This window comes from Anopheles funestus, chromosome X, assembly GCF_943734845.2.
Source record: "Anopheles funestus chromosome X, idAnoFuneDA-416_04, whole genome shotgun sequence".
Taxonomy (NCBI): Eukaryota; Metazoa; Arthropoda; class Insecta; order Diptera; family Culicidae; genus Anopheles; species Anopheles funestus.
In genome coordinates this window covers 8,228,897-8,246,712 of record NC_064597.1, presented here as the reverse complement: position 1 = coordinate 8,246,712, position 17,816 = coordinate 8,228,897, and the positions used below count along the sequence as shown (strand labels likewise).

The 17,816-nt window shown below is 41.5% G+C and overlaps 2 protein-coding genes across 4 annotated transcripts in view; one reads left to right on the top strand and one right to left on the bottom strand.

The window, feature by feature from the left end:
• The window catches only part of LOC125764289 (casein kinase I-like), a 32,154-nt gene extending 26,822 nt beyond the window's left edge, over positions 1-5,332 (top strand). For all 3 annotated transcript variants that reach the window (XM_049428401.1, XM_049428390.1, XM_049428409.1), the window contains exons 2-3: positions 120-1,338; positions 1,788-5,332. In XM_049428401.1, the coding sequence (XP_049284358.1) occupies positions 515-1,338; positions 1,788-1,959 (996 nt within the window). In that variant the 5' untranslated portion in view covers positions 120-514 and the 3' untranslated portion in view covers positions 1,960-5,332. The remainder of the gene's footprint in view (positions 1-119; positions 1,339-1,787) is intronic.
• Positions 5,333-7,467: 2,135 nt separating this feature from the next.
• On the bottom strand, positions 7,468-16,769 carry LOC125764161 (nose resistant to fluoxetine protein 6). Its single transcript, XM_049428090.1, has 10 exons — positions 16,010-16,769; positions 11,097-11,243; positions 10,777-11,018; positions 10,337-10,625; positions 10,090-10,274; positions 8,508-9,031; positions 8,311-8,437; positions 8,049-8,238; positions 7,802-7,950; positions 7,468-7,735 (listed from the first exon to the last, which is right to left on the bottom strand). The coding sequence occupies exons 1-10, from the start codon at positions 16,377-16,379 to the stop codon at positions 7,478-7,480; spliced, it is 2,481 nt and encodes an 826-aa protein (XP_049284047.1). The 5' UTR covers positions 16,380-16,769; the 3' UTR covers positions 7,468-7,477.
• Between the last annotated feature and the right edge of the window lie 1,047 nt (positions 16,770-17,816).

The following is a 17,816-nucleotide window of genomic DNA, read 5'->3' as shown; positions in this document are numbered from 1 at the left end:
ATAGATTTATTACAAAAAAAAAAGAAAAAATAAACTATGTCAATAACTTTTCGTTCCACAATTTTCAATTTTAACTAATCGGTGTGTTTTTTTTTTCTTTCTATTACCCTTTCATGTAGCATTTAACTGTGCGTTACACACGTTACAGCAGCGTTTCTAGTGGAGCCCACCAATCAATCTGTTCGCACAGCCTCGCCAGTCGAATCACTACATCCTAATAGACACACACACCAAGGGTAGATCGGCTTATATAGGGACTGCATCCTTAGTACACCATTACCCGCCAGCAATCAAATCCCCGCATCAATCCAAAACAATCAAGGTTGCATCGAGGTTTATAGAAGGGCTGCAATTCTATTGCTCGGTTGCGCTGTTTTTTTCTTTACCCTGTAAGGAAGACGGTCCAAGATCACTAATCCGGCCGTACTACTACTTTCCCACCTCTATTTTCCTCTACACGGGTAGAGAGCGTGAACCAGGCAAACGGAAAAAAACATAGAATTTGACAAACAAAATGAATGATTTCATCGTAGCCGGCAAGTATCGGATCATCCGCAAGATCGGATCGGGCTCGTTCGGTGATATCTACCTCGGCATAAACATCACGAATGGCGAGGAGGTAGCGCTAAAGGTGGAGAGCATACTCGCCCGCCATCCGCAGCTCACATACGAGTACAAACTGTACAAAGTGCTCACAGGTGGCGTTGGCATACCGCACATTCGCTACTTCGGCCAGGAACGCAGCTACCATGTGCTGGTGATGGATCTGCTCGGTCCGTCGCTGGAGGATTTGTTCAACTTCTGCAGCCGGCACTTCACAATCAAGACCGTGCTGATGCTGGTCGATCAGATGATCGGACGGCTCGAGTACCTGCATATGAAAAATTTCATCCACCGTGACATCAAGCCGGACAACTTCCTGATGGGTATTGGCCGGCACTGCAACAAGCTGTTCCTGATCGACTTTGGGCTGGCAAAGAAATATCGGGATTTCCGCTCGCGCATTCACATCACGTACCGGGAGGATAAGAACCTGACCGGTACCGCACGTTACGCGTCGATCAATGCGCATCTCGGTATCGAGCAGAGCCGCCGCGACGATATGGAATCGCTCGGGTATGTGATGATGTACTTCAACCGGGGCTCGTTGCCCTGGCAAGGGTTAAAGGCAACCAACAAGAAGCAGAAATATGAGAAGATCTCGGAGAAAAAGATGTCCACCCCGATTGAGGTACTGTGCAAAGGTTTTCCGGCGGAGTTTGCAATGTATTTGAACTACTGTCGCAGTTTGCGCTTTGAGGAAGGTCCTGACTATATGTATCTGCGGCAGCTCTTCAGGTTAGTTTTAGTTGTGTGTGTGTGTGTGTGTGTGTGTGTGTTTTTCGTGTAATTTAATTATCCTTTTTGCTTTTTTTGTAAAGTATTATTCAAAAAATCGTTTACTTTCGAAGCTTAAATTTTAGTCGTTTTAGACATTTTTATTTGCTCATTTTTAGTATTCAGTGCGAGTGAACTAATTCTATATCAGTCTTATTTAGTTGTTTACGAAAAGTACACGTACAAGTGGAATTGTCATTCAGACCGCACTTGATGACAGATGGCCTTGAAGGTTTTTAGTTTCAGTTTGTTTATTTATTGTTTTATGAAAACAAACTGCTTTTCGGTTGGAAATGAATTTTGCATTTTACATTAACACTTAAACACTAGACTATGATAATTAAAATTTCTTTTTTTAAAACGTATCTTTTTCTTCTTTTTTTTTCTTGTTTTGCTTCCGCCCCTTTTAGAATTCTATTCCGTACCCTTAACCATCAGTACGACTACACGTTTGACTGGACAATAATGAAGCAGCGGGCAATGCAGCAAGGCAGCACCAACCCGCCTGCGGTGACATCCGGTGAAAACAAAAGGGAGGAGCGGCGTGATAAAGATAAGCTGTCCAGCGATACGGATGAATAGGAATTTTGAATGAAATGGAAGAAAAAAAACAAAACGCGAGGGGGAACGAGCGGGGGGCTAAAGCATCATCGTTGCGGCTTTCGCGCAACATGTATAGGGTGAGGAAGATGCGATTTTGTTTCTGTAAACGTGTAAAAGACGTAACCGGCATACATGGATACGAGATGTGGTTCAGTCGCGTGTGTGGATAGAAGATCGCGCATTAGTATCGTGAAGATGAAAGGAGAAGAGAGAGAAGAAAAAAAACAGTTAGTTTATACGGAGCAAACTCGTTAGGTAAGGTGTCACAACTAGTGTTTAGAGAGTTAAATTACTTCCCAAACTAGGTACGTAACAACCCATTTGATGAAATTGTAGGGTGATATGAACTGAGGAAGGGAAAACAAAATATTGCAAACAAAAGAAGAGAGAAAAAAAGAAACTCCCCCCCCCCCCCCCACACATGAACACACATGAGGAGCAGCAAACACGGGGAAGAGGCGGAATAAGGGCATCCCCCAACAAAAAAAAGGGGGCGACACAAGGTTCATGTGTGCTGCAGTTGTGCTGCTGGTTAGCGAACACGCTAACCGATTCCGGAACAATGTCCTGTGGGTTATTAGTTGGACCATATCGTTTGGTGAAGCAACCGAAAAAAGGAAAGCATATTTACACACGCAAACTTCCGTAATTTTGACAAGAACGAACTAGTTTTGCATATTAACTTTAAAAATATTTCAAAATCCGTTTCACTAGCCCGTTAGTCCTTCCGCGGCAGTATGGTTGTTTTTTTTACGCTATATTTTTGATTCTTTTTGTATTGTGTACATTCTCAAAGTCTGATCGACCATGGGAGTCGATCGGTTTCTTTTTTTTTCACTTCATTTTTGATTGTGTTTTTTTTTTTGGTTGGCATATATATCCCTGAATCACGCGGGCAACCTTAAAATTAAAAGTAATGAATTTTTCATAAATTAAAAAAAAAAGATAATTTTTTACATACACCATGAAACTACAAGAAAAGAAATTGTGAAAAATCGTGAAACCAAGCATAGCTGGGGATTAACTGTATTGTGGGTTTTTGTTTTGTAACATCAGCATTTAGATATGTAAAAGGGGCTAGGAAAAAGGAATGCTGCTTTACTTTGCGTATGCCCAAGATTGGATTGTTACTGTTGCTTTTATTATGGTTTAGCATCGGTTTTTTTTTTGTTTCGGGGCATGTTGGGCACCCGTGTATTAACCGATCCCAGCGCGCATCAAACCAGAAAAATGGGGTTTGTTTTTTTGAGAGGTTTGGTAAGATTATGCGAACCCAGCACCAAACGCATAATCTGTTAGTGATCTCGATTACCCTCCAAATCGATCCCTTCTGGTTTGTTTCCTCACAACAAAGTGTAAAGGAAAAGTCAAAGGTTCAAAGTATTTCTCCCATCACGCACGCTAATTGCACCAGTATTCACCCGTGTCTTTATAGTTGGAAATAATACAAAAACGAAACACAATTTCAACAATTGGCAAATTTTTGGTACGCAGAGACGCGCAATTTAAAGCTGAGATTGAGATTGTGAGATTGTGAAAATGAAAAAAGAAACCCCCCCCCCCCCCCCCCCAACACCCGCTAAACCACGCGAGCAATGAGCAACAATGAACCCTGAGTCCATGCCATCTTCCTCTTCCTTCGGGGACCTTAAAGTAATGAGCGACCGTCATGAGAGCCAGCAGTAAAGGTTAAGGAGATATGAGAAAAAAGGGTCACAGCAAAAAAAAAGCAAAAAGAAGAAAAAAAACAAGGAAAGGCACATTAAAACACAGCACATAGCAGAACTACCATTGACCTAGCCGAGTGTGTTAGAAGAATGTCCTAGGCAATCATGATTCGATATATGACAAGCAAAGAATAGAACGTATATACCCCCCAAGCAAAGAAGCTAGTTAGAAAACCCGTACCGCGAGACACATGGGACCCTCAGCGAAAACGGAAGTTTTTCGTGAGTTTTCTGATGTGTTTCAGAAGTTTCCATTGCGCATTGTGGAAAGACCGAATGTTTTTTTTTTCGTTTGGAAAGGATAAAGAAGAGAAGGATTGAAGGTGGACGCTGACGTATTTTTTTTTTTCAAACTAATTATTATTCTTTGTAATTATATATTTTACAAAACCCCCCGGTAAAGAAGAAAGAGAGTAAACGAAAAAAAACAAAACAAAAATATTACGAAACTTTGCTCCGCACACACCATATGCGGAGGAAAAGTGGAACCAATAATATATGTGGAACCCTTTCTCATTTCGACGTTACGGTTTTTTTTTGGCGCCGGAAGAGAGCAGTAAAACAAAACACTCAAAATGCTAAGCGCGAGATATGTGGAGCACTTACAGTAAGAACGTTTTTTTGTGCGCGGTTGTGCTTAAAAACCAGAATAGAAGACGAGACGAGATTGAATAGCCAATTAACACCCCCCCCGACCGCATAGAGAGGGCATCGCGAATGTGTGTGGAGTTGCACGGAACAAAAATGTGTAGATGCAAAGGAACGAATGTCATCGGTTTCACATCCGATCCGGTTTGCCGTGTTGTGCCGTGCCGGCGGGGCGCACACCGCACAACCCTGCTTAATTAGCCTAATGTAGGCAGTGCCCCCCCATTTACATAGTTTGCGAAAAACTAAACGCACCACGTGCGTTATCCCTCTCTTTCTTCGACCCTTATATGTTGTCCCCTCACCCTCTTCCTATATGTTTTCCACTCTTCCACTCTTTTGGTCATGCCAGAACGGCCTGGGGGCCGCTATCTGTGGCCGGTCGGGTCGAATCCGTGATTAACAAAAAAAAAAAAATTAGACCGACCTACCGCAAACTATTTCACTTCCCATTACCATGTTCTTTTGTCATTCTACATTTTATATATCTTACCGAGATTATCACGTGGCAAAATCGATCAAAGATGCGAATTACGAAACTGAGTGACTAAAGTGCTTAGATCAATAAAGCTTACAGGAAGTAATGGAAATAAAACAGTACTTTGAATTTGAAACTGTTTTTTTTTTCTCTTTTTGTTTTGTTCAACCACCTACAACACAATAAAGGAAACACTTGTTTTCTAATTTTTAGTTGTTGAAAATTTTCGTATCAGTTTTGCCAAACATTAAATTTGTAAATTTAAATTAAAAAAAAACAGGCAACAAACTAAACACAAAATCATCCATACACATACCTAAGGTTATATACTTAGATTTATGCAAAAAACCCGATAGCCAGGAACCAATAAAACGAGGTCGACACGCGATTCTGCATGTACACATGTTGTCGCGAAACAAAAAAAAACAACAAATAAATTCAATTCAATTATGCATGACGGATTTATATAAAATATAAAGATTACAAAAAAAAACCAAAACTCACAGGCTGGTGTTACAATATGTTGTTTTCTTATTAATATTAATTTGTTTAACTGCGTTCCTGTGTCTTAAACGATGGAAAAAATAGTAGCTCCACTCTGTTAAGAATTCACCCTAATTTTGGTAACGGGGGGGTAGAAAGTAATTTATTTTTAATTACTCGATGATGAAGGAGTGTTCTTGGGGGCATTTTAGCGATGATTCAACCCTCTGCTTCCTTATCGTAGCAAAAAAAACCTTCATCCCTTCTATAACTAAAAGTATAAAAAGGATTTTTACCATGCTAATGGTCCTGCTCGATACTTTTGTTTTATTTTTTATATTTAAACGATCGTATCATGATAATTCCATGAAAATATCACAGAAAAATATGCTTCATTTGTATCTATTTAAAATAAAAATTTATTACAAGTTTGTTTACATTTCCGAAATTTAACAAACGTTAGCGCGTATCGTGGTAAGATTTGGGGTAAGTAGGGGAAAGAATCCATGCGGAACATGTGGAAGAGAGGGAAAGGTTTCTCCATAGGAATCGTGTTTATTAGTATTGAAGAATGATTTTTCTACAACACCAAGAGATCATCCAATAAAGGAGGTAACCTATTCAGTTGGACGAGAACTAATCCGCATGAAAGAAAAAATAATCCTCCGCATGCGGGAGAGAGACCGCTAAATGAGGCGCTAAGCTGAGGCAATGGTAGCCGATAACACGTCAACCTCCTTGGTAGGATGCTCTCTTGCTGTTGAGAAACTACCGATCACCCATATTACTTTATCTCGGCTAGAACGTTACTCCACAGCTGTTGAAGAATCGATTTTATTAGTAGTATTGGAGAATCGGTTTTCTACCACACCAAGAGATCATCTACAGAAGCAGGTAACCTATTCGGATGGAGGGGAAATAATCTACATGAGAAAGAAATTAATCCGCCACATGCGAGAAAGAGACCGCTAAATGGGGCTCTAAGCTGAAAACCAGAAAACCGCTCGTTTTCTGCGACAAAATCCTGAGAGAGCTGCCAAAATTCTTCATCCGAAATAACAAGAGAGCATCCTATATAAGAGATAACATTAACCGCGGTTCGAACCAGCCGCGAGCGACATTCTCTTCTCTCCTCTAGTAGCCGTTCTAATCCTTTGTATAGTTATTCTTTTCCCACATGTTATCATTGACTATGGCGAGAGATGATCTAGTATTGGTAATCGATAGTATGAGCTGATCGGATGAAGGGGAAATAATCTTCCATCTCTTTCAATCCAATCGACCAATCCTAAAGGATCTCAACTAGCACCAATGATAACGTGCGAGAAAGGAACGGCTATATGTTGTACTACGCTGGGGAAATTATAGCTAACGTTAGCTCTTTTATAGGATGCTATTTTGTTTTTCAATATGTTGCAATAAAAACCTTCGTTAAATATTTAAATGAAATTTTTCATGAATTATATTAAGGCAATTTTCATGAAATATTGCGCTGGAATAATTTTTAACAGATTTCACGGTTGCCTCCTTTATAGGATGCTCTGTTGGTGTTGCAGAAAAACCATTCTCCAATACTAATAAAACCGATTCTTATGGAGTACGCTTCTAACTGAGATGAAATAATATGAGTGATCGGTACTTTCTCAACATCAAGAGAGCATCCTTCTAAGGAGGTACAGAGGCTATCAGCCAGTTTAGCGCCTCATTTAGCGGTCTCTCTCCCGCATGTGACGGATTAGTTTCTCTTTCATGCGGATTAGTTCTCGTTCATCCGAATAGGTAACCTTTCTTCCGTGGATGCTCTCTTCTTATTTCAAATGATGAAACTGACCGTTTCACGAGGTGATTTTGTGGTTTCAACGCTTGGAGAAGTGACGAAAAGGGTACGTCTTTTTCCTTCTTATTCCTGATCGTTATCAACTCCATCGGTTGACCCTTCGTTTCATCCTTGAAATTATTGAGATAATTACTCGTTTTGATGCTTTTCCCAGGAGCAATGTGAAAATTTAATGCTGTCGTTCGTAATTCTTTCAAATAAATTAAAACATTCCAATGGAGACGCCTAACGCCTGATAAACTTAAACTTATCCCTAACTATCTTTTGTAGGTTTTTTTATGTGTCATCGAGAAATAAGAAAATACGTTGGAAAATAAATATCACCTAACCATTTAATTTACTATTGTCATATTCAAACCGATGATTAGACCTACTGTTTTTATTCTCGTCCACGCTGGAGCTGCAAACAGGGCCGTCGATCAGCGGTTCGTCGATGGTAACGCTACCGGGTTCCTTCGACGCAGCTTTCGCGTGCCGGTTGCTGCTAAACAGCATCTTCTTTACGTTAATGAACGGTGTCTCAAACAAAACCGTCAGCAGAAACGATGACAAAAACACAACAAGATACTCGTTGGTGTTGAACTGCACGTGAGAAGGAATGTCAATTAGTCTGGTGAGCGATGCGATGCTAGCGTGTAATTCACTTACGATCACTTCCGGCAAGAATTCGAAAAATTGTGGCGCTCGTGTGCGTCCAACGTTGTAGAAGAAGATCGGAAACTGTGTCAGGTAGATGGCGTACGATATTTTGGTGGTGATGCGAAAACCACGCCACGAGAACATATCTATTACCCAGTCTGGTGCCGTGGTAATTGTTGTTTCGGTTGAGCGAAAACATAAGAAAGGAAGTACATTATTTTGAGTTAAATGACAAACAACAAATCGTAAATCATACTTCGATAGCCTAGATGTGCGGTGAAGACGGTCCACGCAAAGAATAGACACCAAGCGATCGGGGAGAATGCAGCATAGCTGGCCGCATGCAGCGGGTTATAAACGTAATGCATCGAGCCCATTGGTGCCGGTCCGAAGAATGCGATTGCAATCGAAAGTGTACTAACGTACCATCCAACTTTCATTTGTTTCTTTTTGCGAAAAAAAGACAAAAAAAAAGATTACATCAGCAAACATCCGTTTTAGATGAGAATGGAACTTACCTCGCTGAGTTTCATCGTTTTATACTTCGAGCAAACGTATCCTAACATTACACCCATCAGATAGACGGTAACGCGAAAGTATGGTAGTGTGTACATAAAGTCGGCAGTATCGAACAGTTGCTTCACCCTAGAATGAACAGCATAGGAATTAGTAAACAATCCATCCAATCAGGTGAGATCTCTGAGCTAACACCTACGAAGTTCCGTAGTAAACGTAGTTAGCCAACCGCATGCTGTACGTCACGTAGAACCGATGGACGGTCGTCAGAAGGGCTATCGACACCAAACCAATCATACCGCGCCGTGGCCACCTCCACACGCAGTAGATGAACAGTGGCGCAACGAAAAACAGCTCCGTATCAATGCCGACGTGATGCGTGTGCGTGAGGCACATGTTCTTGAAACCGAAGTAGTTATGGATGAACAGCATATTGCGCCACCAGTACTGCTTGCAGATATCGCCATGGTTCGTCACCACCAGATTCCACAGCGGTCCATTGCTCAGGAACGGCAGGACGAAGGTGCAGAACAGGATCAGTGCACCGAGCGGTGGTACGATGCGCAACAACCGTCCGACGTACTCCTGATGCAGCCGTACCTTCTGTCCCTTCTGCATACGTTCGATGAAGGAGAACGTGGTGAGAAACCCACTGAACATGATAAACGGATCGGTAAAGATGGCTGCCGCCCGACCAATAACGGTCCATGGTTGGCCCAAAACCTTTGTCAAAACAAAAGAAATGTAAAGGCAAGAAACAGAATTAAATCTTTTTGCATTAGAGTTGTGGACACTGAGTACGAGTGAGTGAGTGAGTTTAATAAGGAGTTGCTATGACTCTTTTACTCCTTTCAGTTTTTACTCACTCACTCTCTCTGTGCTGACTATTGATTGACTCTTTTTTTTCACTCACTCTCCGCCGCGGTTTAATTGGCTGACTCTGTTGCGTTTTTATTCACTCACTCTCTCTCTGTGCCGACTAATGAGTAGCAATTTAAATCCAAAAAGAGTAACAAAACACTTACTCAGAATTATTGAGTGAGTCGGCAGAGTGAGTGAGTGAGTTTAATTCTGCAAAATAATTTATGGTTTCAACTCTGCATAAGGAGTTGTTATGACTCTTTTACTCCTGTACGGTTTTACTCACTCACTCCCTCTGTGCCGACTAATGATTGACTCTTTTGCGTTTTTACTCACTCACTCTCCGCCGCCTAATGACTGACTCTTTTGTATTTTAACTCACTCACGCTCTCTGTGCCGACTAAATGAGTAGAAATTTAAATCCAAAAAGAGTAATAAAACACTTACTCATTCTTATTGAGTCAGTCGGCAGAGTGAGTGAGTGAGTTTAATTCTGCAAAATAATTTATGGTTTCAACTTAACATAAGTTATGACACTTTTACTCCTTTACGGTTTTACTCACTCACTCCCTCTGTGCCGACTAATAATTGGCTCTTTTACGTTTTTACTCACTCGCTCTCTCTCTGCCGACTAATGAGTAGCAATTTAAATCAAAAAAGAGTAACAAAACACTTACTCACTCTTATTGAGGGAGTAAAAATGCAAAAGAGTGAGTCATTAGTCGGCAGAGAGAATGAGTGAGTGAGTGAAAAATACCAAGTAGTAATTGAAGGATTTAGTGAGTAAGAGGAAGGATTTCAAAAGAGTGAGTAAAACATTCAAATCCTTCAATTCAAACTCACTCAAAAGAATGAGAGTCACTCACTCACTGAACTCACTGAAAAGAGTGAGCATCAAATTCGGCGGTGATTAGGATTACCTCACTCATTTCCGTCCGATTGACGTACGGGTTGAAGAACAGTGCCATCGATTTGTGGGCAATCAGCAGCAACATTGCGTTTAGGAATCGGATCCCATGGATACAAGCGATATCGTTTCGCTCCTCCTTCAAGCTCAGTATCGATCGGGTGTTTTTGATTAGGGAAAACACCGTGAACCATTCCACTGTAAAACAAGCGAATAGGATTAGCGCGATGTATGTGATGAAGAAATGTCGGCAAAGTTACCTTTGTTCTGGAACTTTAGATCGTAAAGTGTGGAGGCGAGCACTAGCAACCCGTATAGGAGGAATCCGTACCATACGAGCATGGTCCGGTCGGTGAAGTATTCGCGCCAGATGTAGTGCTTCGTCTGGCAGAGGGCCGGATGTACCTTTACCTCCGTCTGCAGCCCGGTATCGATGACGTATTGGCGTAGAAATTCACCGAGCGATAACTGGATGTCCTGTGCGGTACAGCCGGCCGGTACACACAATGCCCAGTGTACGGTTGAGAAGCGGGGAACACGATGACCGGGCTGAAGGATGGAAAACAGTCGACCATTTAATGAGCTACCGAGCATGACTCACCTACCTTCAGGTAGCTCTTGGGAGCGATAACTCACAAGAGTTCTCGTTAGGTCTCAACGGCAACTCCCTCGCGAGCTACCACTGGAGTGATCTACTTACATCATTCAAATTGCTCTTCAGCATACCGTGCGCCTGGATCAAATCGAACAGATGCTTCAGTACGTGCGTGTTCGGTTTAATTGTCGGCTGTACCTCAGCCATACAGTAGCGTCCACGGATCGTTTCCCCCCCTCCATCAGTCTGGAGAGGTTGCTGAATGTTAAGGCACTGGTCGAAGTCACCGTACTGATTAATATTCCCGTTCAGAATACCTTGGCCAACCTTAGCGCTGGCATCGTGCACTGAAACAAGACGGAGAAATACAGAAACCCGGTAAGGTACCACTAATGGATCAGTTTGAATTAGCATTCGCTACTCACTTCTGAGCGCCCACAAATGGGATGCGGCGTACGAGCGAAAAAATACAGCAGATTGACGCTTGCATTCAGCAGACACACGGTCACTGTACGCCGGGTTAAAGGGCACATTGATGCTAAACATCTTCCTGTTCAGGGTCGTGATGTAACCTGGTAAAAACAGTAAAGCGATCATATTTAGAATAGTATAGGATGTGGTCTTTGGGGTTTTTTGGGAGAGTTCCAGACTAGTTAAAACTTACAATTGTTTCGACACTCGATCCGGTGAGTTTTATATTTAAATTAATTAGTTAAATTTAGCAAAATATATAAATGTGATATTTTTAAATGCAAATTCGTTACAATAAATTTATTTTCACTCAAATAATGCTTTAAATTAAAAAAAGGATAAAAAATCAGAAAAAAATTTCAAAAAAATTTTCCACTCGAAAATTTCATAAGGCTTACCCCTTACGATTTTTTTGGGAAATTTTGCAAAAAAATTAAATTGTTTTATTTTAATGCCAATGGGTTACAATGAGTTTCTTTTCACTCTAATAATGCTTGAAATAAAAAAAGGGTGAAAAATAATAAAAAAATCAAAAAATTAAAAAAAAAATGAAAATTTTCCTCATTTTTGCACCAACTTTTGCCTATAACTCGGTCGGTATCCAACGGATCGCCAATCTTCAACTTGTGGTCGATAGATGGCACCAATGGCTACATTTTCTTCTTGGACGGCCATGCCCTCAGATGTCTGTGCCAGAAGTTATTCGAGGAATCAAGTTCCATACCCTGTTTGAGAAAATGTAAAATTTTCTTCATTTTTGCACCAAATTTTGCCTATAACTCGGTCGGTATCCAACGAATCGCCAATCTTTAACCTGTGGTCGATAGACGGCACCAATGGCTACATTTTCTTCTTGGACGGCCATGCCCTCAGATGTCTGTGCCAGAAGTTATTCGAGGAACCAAGTTCCTTACCCTGTTTGAGAAAATGTAAATTTTTCCTCATTTTTCAACAATGTAGCAAAAATTTGAAATGTGATATATTTTGATGGGAATTTGTTGCAATAAGTTTCTTTTCACTTAAATAGTGCTTTAAATTAAAAAAAGAATAAAATATCAGAAAAAAATTTCAAAAAAATTTTCCACTCGAAAATTTCATAAGGCTTACCCCTTACGATTTTTTTGGGAAATTTTGCAAAAAAAATTAAATTGATTTATTTTAATGCCAATTGGTTCAAATAAGTTTCTTTTCACTTGAATAATGCTTTAAATCAAATTCAATCTGAATCTGAATCAGATTCACCAAAAAATCGTAGTTTGTTGGATTTGTTCGAAACAAACATCAGCTACTAAAGCGAACTGTGTGTCTTCTGTCTGCTAGCATACAAAACCGATCGTATGTAATAGTGCGGTGCTGAAAGACGTTATATTGGTCCCGGTATCGATTCATTTATTTAGGGAATCGCACAGGAATGAACACATACCGTTCGGTTGGCGCGCTTCGAACAATCGTAACACGCACCTGGTATGCATTTTAATATCTTTATTGTCCTCGTGATCGTTTCGCTATCGCGCGTATCGGATCAGAATGTGTATGGAATGGTGTTGCCCCTACGTCGCCAGTTGAAATAAAAAAAAAAAAAAAACAAAAAGCAAAAAGGCAACTGACATCAAACAATTATATAAAACGACACTGTTGTGATAATACACCCGCGCTAGCACGCATGCAGTTTTGCGTTACATCATCTGCCAAAATGTACGCTGGAAGTCAATCGCAATTGCAATACGGCGAGGCAAACGTTTCCACTTCCATTTCGATCTTGTTTTTTTTTTACACCGCTTGCAAACATTATATTCCTGGCTGGTAAAATAGGTGCGTTATGCGTTTTTTTGTTGTTGTTTTGGTTTCTCTCCCCTAGTTTAGTTGTTTTAATACGTCCCCAACAGTGGCCCTGACAGTCTTAAGTTACCACCATTGCTGGGCATGGGTGTTAGCAGCGACGCTGATAGTCCATAAAATTTCTAGATTGAACGAAAATAGCAAACAGAAAAAAAAACTTGTCACGAATCTAGAAAGGTGTACCACAAAGCGAAACATTAGATTCAGATCCGGATGCCATCTCATCTTGCCTTCATTAAAACGAGATACGTTACTTGTGTGAGATATTTTTTCCACATCCGTTTAATTTGCTTCGTTTTCCTTCACCGAGGGTCAAGATATCGGTTGATGTACACCGTACACATACGCACCCACCACACATGCAGCAGTATGCAGTAGCGACCACTATTGCTACCTTTCCCCACCCTCCCCATTTGCCCACGGCGCTAGTAGTCGCATTTGATCGCAATTTGAGCTAGCGGCTCGTTTACAGTGTCACGGCCGGCACGTTAATAAGCCTACGAAAAATTTAGTGCGTGTACTTGATCTTTAGCGTTTGGCGCGTACTTGAGGTTCTCTGCGGCAGACCGTACCGAAGGTCAGGGTACGATACTGTGTGTTAGCGTGGGAAGATTAGACGTCTAAACGCGTGCTATGGCTATCAGGTGCGATAGGCTGATTAATAGCTGCTTAATAAGCTGTTAAGTGTGGGGGAAGAATACCCAGCGAGGCAACGCGCTCTCTGTGTTCCTGGAACATTTGTGACGTTTTGGGGGGTATTCTAATACACCGGAGATATCACCTTCAGCTGGTCTATGAGAGGGTGATGAAGATATTAAAGTCGATCCCAAATATGTATTTTTCGACCACAAGTATATAGTTCCTGGAAGATTTGTGACCTATTGTTAAGTATTCTCATACACCGGAGACATCATCTTCACCTGGTCTATGAGAGGGTGATGAAGATCTTAAAGTTGATCCCAAGTATATAGTTCCTGGAACATTTGTGACTTGTTGTTGAGTAGTCTCATACACCGGAGATATCACCTTCAACTGGTCTATGAGAGGGTGATGAAGATATTAAAGTCGATCCCTAGTATATATATATCGACCCCAAGTATATAGTTCCTGGAAGATTTGTGACCTATTGTTGAGTATTCTCATACACCGGAGACATCATCTTCAACTGGTCTATGAGAGGGTGATGAAGATCTTAAAGTTGATCCCAAGTATATAGTTCCTGGAAGATTTGTGACGTTTTGTGGGGTATTCTAATACACCGGAGACATCACCTTCAACTGGTCTATGAGAGGGTGATGAAGATCTTAAAGTTGATCCCAAGTATATAGTTCCTGGAACATTTGTGACTTGTTGTTGAGTAGTCTCATACACCGGAGACATCACCTTCAACTGGTCTATGAGAGGGTGATGAAGATCTTAAAGTTGATCCCAAGTATATAGTTCCTGGAACATTTGTAACTTGTTGTTGAGTAGTCTCATACACCGGAGACATCACTTTCAACTGGTCTCTGAGAAAGTGATGAAGATCTTAAAGTCGATCCCAAGTATATATATATCGACCCCAAGTGTATAGTTCCTGGAAGATTTGTGACGTTTTGTGGGGTATTCTAATACACCGGAGACATCACCTTCAACTGGTCTAAGAGAGGGTGATGAAGATATTAAACTCGATCTCAAGTACATACCACACATAGGCCCTTCGAAACTCTTGCTAGCAGTAAAAATTCTCTTCAGGGCTTAACATCTCCTATGCCCTACATCTACATCTCCAATGTCTAATCTACGCTTGTCATGTAATATAGACTACGACACACAATTAGTAGTCTGTGTTTTTTTCTTCTTTTGCTTCAACGGGTTCCAGATGAGGTTTGAACAGTGACCTTCGGTATGTAAAACCGCTGAACGTAGCACGAGACCATGAAATAGCCCTGCCTGCAGTAAGATCTACTTACGTCTAGCGTACGTAAAACCCTTCCAACATCAAGTATGGAGTGTAACAACAAAAAAACGAAGTAGAGGTAAACACATTTATCCACAGCACCGAACACACTTTCAATTTCAATTCAAACAGTTTTGCTTGATGGAAAGCAGAGGGAGGGAGAGAAAGGGAGAGAAGGAAACACACACATACCGTGCAATAGCTGCAGAAGAAACGCAACTCGATGCTATCATAACACCGATCGTGTGTCACCGCCAGAGTTCGGTATGATGATTTGATGCACTTTTTATTTTACCTCAGGGCGAAACGTGACATTCACTCCCCTCCCCTCCTCCTCCACACCTCTATCTTTTCCTACGCCATTTTTCTTTCTCATCCCTTATACGCTACTCTTGAAGAAAAATGAACTCTGCGGAATGTTTGTCGCGCGTTATAAAAGAATAAAAAAAAACACTTCTTAACAGTGAAGTACAAATAACTTCTTTTCAGCTGACACCTCCCGGGAAAACGGGAACAGAATTTGTATCAAAATGTGCTACCGGTACCCTTTTTTCTCCAACCGCAACTACTTGTTTTGTTATGCATAACGTTTCATAACGTTTCGTTATTGTTTTTCTGCTACAGTTAAACGGGAAAGCAACAATGAGGAAAACTGCTGTTGAACGAGATTTTTGTTGTTATGTTGCGACAATTCCAAGAAAGTAACGCATCTTTCACATCGGTCGCAAACAAAAAGAAGTAGGACATACGCTTGTCAAGGTTTTCGGTTATGGAACTGTATGTTTTGTAGAATCGTCCAACTTGTCAACTTCACTACATTTTTACAGGGTCAACAAGAACGTTTTTTTTTTGTTTTTTGTTTTGGTGACTAATAAACACAGTTCACTTGGCGAGGAATGTTGATATTTCCGTGTTACAGAAGGTGTGATTGAAACATTGTTGATGGGATGAATGATCGGTTGATTGATCGATGAGAAATTGGTGACACAAACTTTGGTGACTGGTGTAAGCAATCAAGCGTTCGAAAATTTAAAAAAAAAATCAAGACCACGTGCACTAACGGCTGTCTTAGCGTAACGCATTCCTCACCTGCTTCCGTAGTGCCGATCTCATCTTTAGTCGGTATACTGTCATCCAGTGTGTGATCTGCCAGCTCCAGCAAATAGTCCATATCGGTAAGGTTAGACTGCAGCGTAGCGGCACTATCGTTTGCCGATAGCATCAGTCTATCCCAGTCAACCGGTAGATGTTCGACGATCGGTGCCTGATCGTCTATTTTGCCCACGGTTGCTTCACGCGGCAAACAACCATCCGTCCAGGGTGGATAGATAGAGTCAAGCAGTGTTGCCATCTTGAACCGGTGGCTCACACCGGCCAGACATTGCGCTTCACTGCACGTTAGGCACACTAACAGCCATTGGGCGAGTAACACTCTTGAGGATCTTCCCGCGCAGGACATTCTTCAAAGAATGAACACTTTCACCCGCGCACACACACAGAGTTATGCTCTTGGCACGTGGTAGAAACACTTTCCCTGCTTATAAACGGTGTGAAGGTTGAGCTGCACTTGGCTTGCCGGTGCACATTGCAGATAGACACGTAAACGCACACACGCCCCCCGGGGGTTAGCTTCTAAGAATGGCCTACTTAGAGCGACGACTCGCAGACGTACTGATCTAGTCTAGTTCGCTCGCCACTAGAATACCGTGTCACCTCCGTTCCCTGCAATAGAATTCACCGGTGTGAACGTTACTGGATGAAGGTTAGTTTGCGACTGGCACCTCGCATATGGATACCATGTGACTACATAGTACTAGTTCGTATGCCTTTTTTTTGCATTACACTCGGGGACGGTGCGTTACCTTGCTGCCTCCACCCCTCCCCCCCCCCCCTCCCTTCCTGGGATTAAATCACCCACTCAGCCGCTCATCCACGATCCACCTGTCTCATGACTTAACCTCTCACTCTCTCTCTCTTTCTTTTTCTCACTATAACGCTTCGTTTCTCTTTCTTTTCGCGTGCGATTAAATCGTGCTGAAGGCTGGCACTGCATGTGAGCAAACGGAAGGTGTAACAGCATAAGTTGTCTGCATGAAAGAAAATAAAAAAAAACATTTGAAGAAAAAAAAACCGATCATAAATCACACCCGATACGATACGATGCGTCAAGAATGCTTGCTCAAATAGAGTCTGGAATCGCAATCAGAAGCGACTGCCAACGACGTTCGTTTGCTTTCTAGATTTGCACACAGTGTGTGTGTGGATTATTTGAAGTGAAATTAACTGTCAAATTAGGGCTTCACTCCTGTTAACAAGTACTTAGCAGACAAACTGTTGGGACGATTTCACACCTTTTTTTTGGGCTATTGTTAATAAAAAAAAACCTATCCCTATGTATTTTCCGATGTCTGGGTAATTATGTGCCGAGTCAATTAATATTTCCAATAAATGGATGTTACCTTTCTAGCTCCCGTAGGTGTGCCCCGAATGTGTGTTAGAACTTTTCTACAACATTAGGTTGGGCTAATGTTTGCTTTTTTTTTGGGAGCAAATTGCGTCAAGGGATATTGTTTGTTGGGTTAAATTTTTCGTTTTCCAAAAATTAAAAACCCATTACCCGCCCGGGTCCGTTTGCCTTGGGGGATTGCTTAGTTTGACGCTGGACAAAGGCGATGGATCGGGTCTGCCAATCTATGCTTAACACGCTGCTCACGTATCTGCGGCATGGATGTGCCAGCGTCCACTACCCAAGAGTGTTGTGTGTGTATTGGACTAAACCCTTTAGAGTTGGGTTTTGGACGTGCAACGAGCATGGAAACGGAACTTCGTAGTACCATAAATTTGTATGATAAACAAATCGTCACTTCTACCTATCCCTAAATACATTGAAGTGTTT

Bases quoted from the DNA above. Each gene is read 5' to 3' on its own strand.
- LOC125764161 (XM_049428090.1), bottom strand. From the start codon at position 16,379: ATGTCCTGCGCGGGAAGATCCTCAAGAGTGTTACTCGCCCAATGGCTG. The intron at 11,019-11,096 runs GTGAGTAGCGAA...GTCTTGTTTCAG, and splicing joins CCATTTGTGGGCGCTCAGAA to TGCACGATGCCAGCGCTAAG. The intron at 7,736-7,801 runs GTAAGTGAATTA...TCTCACGTGCAG, and splicing joins AATTCTTGCCGGAAGTGATC to TTCAACACCAACGAGTATCT.